Here is a 9,311-nt window from a genome sequence, read left to right as displayed (position 1 = left end):
TATATATATTATATATAACTTAGATAAATTATGTTTCAACCAAAGATATATATATAATATATATATATAAATATAATATATATAAGCTTATATATATATATATATATATATATATATAATATATATATATATATATATATATATATGAATATATATATAATATATATGTTTCTATCATGATGCCAATGTGTGTGGACTGAATGCAAGAAACGTCATATATAGAAATATGTGCGTGTGTGTGTATGGTGTGTGTGTTTACATATATCATGTATATATATGTATATATATATATATATATTATATATATATATATATATATATATATATATATATACTTATATATATACATATATATATATATATATATATATATATGTATATATATACATGTATATATATATATATATATATATATAACATGTATATATATATATATATATATATACATGATATATGTAAATACACACACACATACACACACACGCACATATTTCTATATATGACGTTTCTTGCATTCAGTCCACACACATTGCATCATGATATTTCTCTCTTCTTTAGGGTTATTGGCGTGCTTTGTTGCAGGTAAGTTTGCAAATTATTAGTAGACGCACATAACATATTTTTTTCCTTTTTACCTTTTTACGGCCATTATTTTCTCGCTCTGACGACGTTATGGGAGATGATAACAACAATAACAAAAACAACAAAAACAACTACAATAATAATAATAATAATAATAATAATGATAATAATAATAATAATAATAATAATGGTAATAATAGATAACAGGAAAGAAAAAATCGGTGTGGAAGAAAGAACGCCAAAAAACTACTTGAAGTTGCAAATAGATATTTGTGTGTGTGCGTGTATTTCTTCCGTTTCTGCATGTGTTTGCTTGTGTGTGTGTGTGAGTGTGTTTGTGTGTGTGTTTGCGCATGAATTGATATATATGTGCACATATATATATATATGTATATATATATATATATATATATATATATATATATATATATAATATCTGTATATATATGTATATATATTATATATATATATATATATATATATATAAACTATATACATATATATATAAATATGTATACATATATGTATATATATTTATGTATATATATATATATATATATATATATATATATATATATGTATATATACATACATACATACATATATATATATATATATATATTTATACGCACGAGTATGTATATATTTATACATATACATACATGTTACAAGTATTCCAGTTGCATGGAGCAAAAGAGGGAATATAAAAAGGGAAGTAAAACAGAAAAGTAATTCCAGAGAAAGAAGCAAAATAATAATAATAATAATAATAATAATAATAATAATAATAATAATAATAATATAATGATGATAATAACGAATTGCATCTATGCCATAATATTTATCAATGAATAATTTTTTTATTTTGTCATGGAGTCGATAGGAAAGCTAAGTTCTTTTTGTACCGAACATATAAAGAAATTGCAGCGTTTACTTCACCCCTCTGTTTCTGTTCTGCGTTCGAATCGGGCCTAGTGTCTCTGAAAAGTCCTTCTCTTGAAATATGTACGAGTTAGTTAGTTAGTTAGTTAATTTGGATCAAAAGCAAATAGCAAGGCCATGTAGGGGGACATGGAGTTAAGTACAGGGTGGTGTTCATGTAAAGAGTTCAGGCCACTGTAGGTCCAGGGAGGCTTTGAACAAAGCGGTCGTCGGCATCTTCACCATCTCGTCTGGCAGCTTGTTCCACGGATCCGCAACCCGGACGGAGAAAGCTCCTCTCCTTCGATTGAGATGAAATCGTCGCAGGTAGAGCTTTTCGGAATGACCCCGCAGCCGACGCTCTGGAGCAGGAGTGAAGAACAGCTCTTTTGAGAGGTTACACTTTCCGCTTATAATGTTGTGGGCGAGAATGAGATCACCACGGCGGCGGCGTTTTTCAAGAGAATAAAGGTCGAGCGTCCTCAGCCTTTCTTCGTAGGACAAATTTTTGAGACCATGAACCATGCGGGTAGCCAGCCTCTGGACTCTTTCAGTGGAACACTGATGCTGATTCTGTCGAGTGCATTCGGTCTCAAAATATCTGGTTCCGTGAAATGTTGAAAAAAAGATCAACATGCAAAAACATAGCTTTGTGCTGAAGAAGTTTGCATCGGAGCCACGTAGCTTCAGGTTTAGTACCCCTGCAGGGCCCTTTCCCCCAGCTGTAGAAATAAGTTGTGGCGTCACTAGTGCCAAGCCGTATCGGCCCCTTTGCCTTTCCCTTGGATAACTTCGGCGGCGCGGAGAAAGGAGACTGGTATGCATGGGTGACTGCTGGTCTTCCATAAACTACCTTGACTGGACTTGTGCCTCGGTGGGTAACTTTCTAGGTGCAATCCCGTGGTCATTCATGCCCGAAGGGGGTCTTTATCTTTTACCCTTACTATTTATGTTAAGCGTTAGAGAAAGAAGCCTAGCTATTTCTTGCATGAACCACTTCTAAAGCAAAATGTTCACATGGACTCTTAAAATACTGTAGGTCCATTTTGCTTGCATGGAACCCCCAAAATCTTACATGGACCCGTGATGCGAACCATAACTCTAAAGTTTTAGTTCTAATCCTGCTAAAATCAAATTTTACTTTTATTCCCTGACACATAAAGAATGTACCAGTATAGGGGCTACGATTTTAAGTCTGTGTGTCTCTATCTTTTATTGATCTCTAGAGTTTTTCAACAATTTTTAAAAATCTATGGGTCCCTTTTATTATTATTTTACTGTAGTGGACTCCTATAGCCATTCGATGTTTTAAAACTAGTTTTATAGATACTTTTTTCAAAATTCCTATTTAGTTTTGCACACATTAACTTGTGTAGGTTAAATATATACTCTCTCATTTCTACTCTTTTACTTGTTTCAGTCATTTGACTGTGGCCATGCTGGAGTACCGCGTTTAGTCGAGTAAATCGACCCCGGGACTTATTCTCTGTAAGCCTAGTACTTATTCTCTCGGCCTCTTTTGCCGAACCGCTAATTTACGGGGACGTAAACACACCAGCATCTGTTGTCAAGCGATGTTGGGGGGACAAACACAAACACACAAACACATACACACACATACATACATATATATATAAACAACGGGCTTTTTTCAGTTTCTGTCTACTAAATCCCCTCAGAAGGCTTTGGTCGGCCCGAGGCTATAGTAGAAGACACTTACCCAAGGTGCCACGCATTAGGACTGAACCCGGAACCATGTGACTGGTAAGCAAGGTACTTACCACAAGGTGCCACGCAGTAGGACTGAACCCGGAACCATGTGGTTGGTAAGCAAGCTACTTACAATACAGCCACTCCTGCGCCTAATGTAAAATATAAGAGAAAGAAACCTAGCTGTTCCTTGCATTATACACCAATACATACATCTAAAGCAACATGATTTTCAGGGACCCTTAAAATACTATTGTGAGTTTCTAATTTACTATTTTGTTACGTGGACCCACCCAATCTTATATGGAGTCCCAGGGACCATATTGGACCCTGTTGAGAACCACTGGTTTAAGGAAGATTGTCGGAGACCAATTAGAAATTAGTTTACTCGTTGAAACGGAGAAATGGAGGATGTGCGACGAAGTGCTACCAATCTCCTCTGAAATAGGACGATTTGGTGCAGATGCTTGGATGCTGGCGATTTAGCGCGGCCGAATGGACAGTCAACATCTGCTGCTGCTGATAGCAAATACACACACACACACCACACCCATACACACACAAATATACACGCACATACACGCAAATACAAAACACTTACAGGGGCGTATATATACACACGTGGAGGCGCAATGGCCCAGTGGTTAGCGCAGCGGACTCGCGGTCGGAGGATAGCGGTTTCGATTCCCAGACCGGGCGTTGTGCGTGTTTATTGAGCGAAAACACCTAAAAGCTCCACGAGGCTCCGGCAGTGGGTGGTGATCCCTGCTGTACTCTTTCACCACAACTTTCTCTCACTCTTTCTTCTGTTGGCCTGCTCGCTTAGCCAGCGGGGTGGCGTCGTCCAATGGTTAAAACAATGCGAACGCATTGTGACCAGCGATGTGTAGCAACATCTGATGGTCTGGACGGTCACGTGATCACGTGATATATATATATATATATACACACATGTAAATAAAAAGAGTGAGAGATATAGAAAGGGAAGGAGAAGCGAGAGATTACAAATTATTAATTAAATACGATTGACATAAATACTTTCCCTCTCCTTATACAGATAACAGAAATATGATCATGAGCATAATCAGAAGGAGAGAGGGAGAGAGAGGGGGAGAGGGCGAGAATGAAACAAACATGAAATCGGGAGAAAAATTACAACTAGAGATCCATTAAAATGACTGACATCAAAATAGGTCAGCATCGAATTAGCGTGGCTAGGGCGGCGAGCTGGCAGAATCGTTAGCACGCGGGGCAAAATACTAAGCGGTTCCCATATATTGCTCATATCTGCACTCGGTTTGCTTAGGAGGTTGTTGTGTCCTAGCATATGTGCTGCTTCTTTTAGTTCGTATTTTCCACTGGAGGCGCAATGGCCCAGTGGTTAGGGCAGCGGACTCGCGGTCATAGGATCGCGGTTTCGATTCCCAGACCGGGTGTTGTGAGTGTTTATTGAGCGAAAACGCCTAAAGCTCCACGAGGCTCCGGCAGGGGATGGTGGTGATCCCTGCTGTACTCCTTCACCACAAATTTCTCTCACTCTTACTTCCTGTTTCTGTTGTACCTGTATTTCAAAGGGCCGGCCTTGTCACTCTCTGTGTCACGCTGAATATCCCCGAGAACTACGTTAAGGGTACACGTGTCTGTGGAGTGCTCAGCCACTTACACGTTAATTTCACGAGCAGGCTGTTCCGTTGATTGGGATCAACCGGAACCCTCGTCGTCGTAATCGACGGAGTGCTTCCATCCATTTTCCAATGGTGTTCTCTGTCTATTATTTTAACTTCATCCCATAGGGGGAGGTGGTCTCCATTTTTTTCCATACATGATCAGTTATACCCGATCTATCAACATCTACGACGCCGTGGTGATCTCATTCTTGCTCACAACATCATAAGCTGAAAGTGTAACCTCTCGAAAGAACTGCTCTTCACTCCTGCTCCAGAGCGTCGGCTGCGGGGTCACTCCGAAAAGCTCTATCTGCGACGATTTCATCTCAATCTAAGGTGAGGGGCTTTCTCCGTCCGGGTTGCGGATCCGGGGAATAAGCTGCCGGACGAGATGGTGAAGATGCCGACGACCGCTCGGTTCAAAGTCTCCCTTGACCACAAGTGGCCTGAACTCTTTACATGAACACCACCCTGTACGTAACTCCATGTCCCCATATATGGCCTTGCTTTTTGCTTTTTGAGCCAAAAATTAACTAACTAACTAACTCGTGTCACAGCTTGGCGATGTTTGTCTACCCTTATTTTGAGGGGGCGGCGTCTTTCTCCTTTGTATAACCTACCACAGCTGCATGCAGTTTTTGGTCATATTCTCTTCTATTGGTGGTTTTACTCGAAGGAGATGCTTGCGAAATACGAAAACTAAAAGAAGCAGCACATATGCTAGGACACAACAACCTTCCAAGCAGACCGAGTGCAGATGTGAGCAGCACATGGGAACCGGAATTAAGGAAGGATAGAAAAATATTGGATTTATAATCCCTAAAATTCACTCTTATAATATGGTGGGGTGGTTAAGAACCCGGGCTACTAACTACAAGATTCCGAGTTCGATTCCAAGCAGTGATCTGAGCAGCAATAATAATGATAATAACATCGAAAAATACCTTAGGAATGAGAACCTAGGTTCGAAATTTCCCCAAGGATGGAGGTTATATCAGCCGAAACGTTGTGTTAACAACAAAGAAGATGAAGACAAATATCCGTCGAATGTAAATAATGTATTATTATAGTATTGTATACAAAATACACAATATTATAATAAATATCAAATAATTCATATCATATAAAAATCATTAAAATACAAAATATTTATTTATACCTAAAAGCGGGGGTCGGGGGTATTATGTGGCCATGAGGAGGGTGGTGGACTAAAACATTTGAGAACCTCTGAGCAAATATTTTGTGAAACCAAAATATTGTTTTTGAACGCCCCGAAGATGGCTGACATACAGGACAAGCATGGGAACGAAATTATAATGAAGATAACTTGATGTGTATTATTAAATATTCATGATCCCATTTTAATTGCTACATGCACTACTCTCTTGTTCAAGAGGCTGTTCGATCTGGCAAACCTGGATCGAGTCAATGACACCAACGTTGATAATTCCTTTTATACCGACACACGCGAAAGCATGGCAGTGCGGTTAAGACGCTCGCTTTGCCACCGCGTAATTTCGGGTTCAGTATCACCCCGCAGTACCTTGGGTAATTGCCTTCAATTTAACCCCGGACCAACCGTTGTATTGTGAGTGAATTTTGTAGACAAAAACTGTGTGAAAACCTGTAGTATACAAATGTGTGTGAGTTTCTTTGTGTTTGCGTCTGTGACCCATCATAACTTGACAACCTGTGTTGGTTTGTTTACGTTCCAGTAACATAGCAGTTCGGCAAAAGACGACGATAGAATAAATACCAGACATCGAACAAAAACAAGGCAGCCCGCCAAAAAAGAAGAACTCCCAAAAAACAAAACAAAAAATGCAAATGTTTGTATCGATTTGTTTAACTAATACATTTCAAGGCGGTGCTCCAGCGTGGCCATAGGCCAACGGCTGAAACAAATAGAAGGTAAAAGATAAATGTAGTATGAATATCAATTACATTTTTAGCAAACCATGTCCACAAACAGTTTCAATTCCCAGCTGTCAAATATTTTGCCACATTTATACCATCAATACACGTGGGTCAGGCTATGAGGCGAAACTACCATAAGCCCTGTTTCCACTTGGAAAGCAGAAAAAAAAAAAAAAGAATCCTGACTATTTGAGGCTCGATTCCTCGATAAAGGAACAGGATTTCGTTCTCCTTATTGACGCATTTGAGAGACATGATCGGTATAAATATCCCATTCTCTCGTTTTAACATCGTGAAAAAAAAACAAAAACAAAAAAAGAACAAAATAGAAATAAAAAGATAAAATTAGTAATGGAGTCGCTCAAAAACAACAACAAAATTTATTGCTATTACTACAACAATTACCCTCCTCCTCCTCCACTTCCACCAAAACCACCACCACCACCACCACCACCGCCACTACTACTACTACTACTACTAATACTAATACTACAACTGCTGCTGACACTACTACTACTACTACTACTACTACTACTATTACTACTACAGCTGCTGCTGCTGCTACTACCACTACCACTACCACTACTACTACTACTGCTACTACTACTACTACTACTACTACTACTACCACTACCACTACCACTACTACTACTACTACAACAAATGCTGCTGCCACACTACTACTACTACTACTACTATTACTACTACTACTACAGCTGCTGCTGCTGCAGCTACTACTACTACTACTACTACTACTAACTACTACTAATACTACAACTGTTGCTGCTGCCACTACTACTACTACTACTACTACTACTACTACTACTACCACTACTACTACTACCACTACTGCCGCTGCTGCTGTCGCTGCTCCTGCGGTTACTCCCTTTCCAGTTCTCTTATTTTAGTCACAGGGAAAACGATGGTGATCATGGTGATGATGACGACGACGACAGTGAAGATGATGATGATGATGATAATGATGATAATAATGATGATAAGTATGATGATGACGATGATGATGATGACCATCATCATCATCATCATCATCATCATCATTTCATCAACTTCGTTATCATATATCCATTGGTGATGGTTATACTCCCTCCACTCACTGCTGCTGCTGCTGCTGCTGCTGATGGTGGTGATGGTGGTGAAATCAATTATATTTAATTTGTTTCACTTAAACACTTTTCTCGGAAACTATTAATGTAGGAAAACAAAACCCAAAAAAAAAAAAACATAAAACAACCAAATATTAAAAAACAATAAAATCAAAACAAAGCTAAGTACACGCATACATACACACACACACACACACACATCCCACACACTCACACAAACACCCGCACCCACAAACACATTCACACAAATAAATACGCAAACAAAACAACAAAAACAACATACAAAAGCAAGGACAAAGACACAGACAACATACAGCTATACAGACATGCACCGGCTTTCCGTCGGTGTCGACGGTGAGCAGTCAGGTTTTTGATCAACTGAACAATCTACTTACATTTTATGTATTATATTTGTACTTGTTTCTGGACTACGGTCATACTGGGGCACTACCTTGAAGGTTTTAGTAATAAAAAAAATCTTGCGCCCCCCCCCCCAAATATATTAGTTTTCACACTTCAGCATTTAAACGGGTTACATCAAGCCTAAATCGTCCAGTTGTCCTGAGCTCAAATCGGCCATATCTTGCCTCTCAGATCAATCCTACAATGTCATTGTAAAAATAAACAATCACATCATCGAAATCTTGAAGCTATAAGACATTCTTTTCTACTCTAGGCATAATACCCGACATTTTGGAGGAGGGGGACGCAACTGGTACTTAATTCATCGACCCCAAAAGGATGAAAGGCAAAGTTGATTTCGGCGGAATTTGAACTCAGAACGTAATGGAAGCTACAAGATATTCTTTTCTACTCTAGGCACAAGACCCACAATTTTGGGGGAGGAACCAGCCGATTCGATTGACCCCGGTACGCAACTGGTACTTAATTTATCGACCCCGAAAGAATGAAAGGCAAATTCAACCTCGGAGGAATTTGAACTCAGAACGTAGAGGAAGTTACAAAATATCCTTTTCTACTCTAGGTACAAGGCCTGAAACTTTCAGGCGAGGGGGCCAGTCGATTAGATCGACTACAGTACACAATTGGTACTTGATTTATCAACCCCGAAAGGATGAAATGCAAATTCGACCTCGGCGGAATTTGAACTCAGAACGTAATGGAAGCTACAAGATATTCTTTTCTACTCTAGGCACAAGACCCACAATTTTTGGGGAGGAACCAGCCGATTCGATTGACCCCGGTACACAACTGGTACTTAATTTATCGACCCCGAAAGAATGAAAGGCAAATTTCATCTCTGCGGAATTTGAACTCATAACGTAAGGGAAGCTACAAGATATTACATGATTAATGCAAAACAATGTGAATAAATAAGAGTAATTTGAGTAGTAAGAGTAAGACTTATAGAGTAATTTGAAGGCTAAAC

General features: G+C 38.9%; 1 protein-coding gene across 1 annotated transcript in view; it reads left to right on the top strand.

Moving 5' to 3' along the window:
- The first annotated feature begins 476 nt into the window (after window positions 1-476).
- The window catches only part of LOC115209673, a 44,504-nt gene continuing 35,669 nt past the window's right edge, over window positions 477-9,311 (top strand). The window contains exon 1 of the mRNA XM_029778143.2: window positions 477-582. Coding sequence (XP_029634003.1) covers window positions 537-582 — 46 coding nt within the window. The 5' untranslated portion in view covers window positions 477-536. The remainder of the gene's footprint in view (window positions 583-9,311) is intronic.

Source organism: Octopus sinensis, linkage group LG3, assembly GCF_006345805.1.
Source record: "Octopus sinensis linkage group LG3, ASM634580v1, whole genome shotgun sequence".
NCBI classification, from domain to species: domain Eukaryota; kingdom Metazoa; phylum Mollusca; class Cephalopoda; order Octopoda; family Octopodidae; genus Octopus; species Octopus sinensis.
The sequence above is the reverse complement of the archived record's forward strand: the minus strand, read 5'-3'. Positions and strand labels throughout refer to the sequence as shown.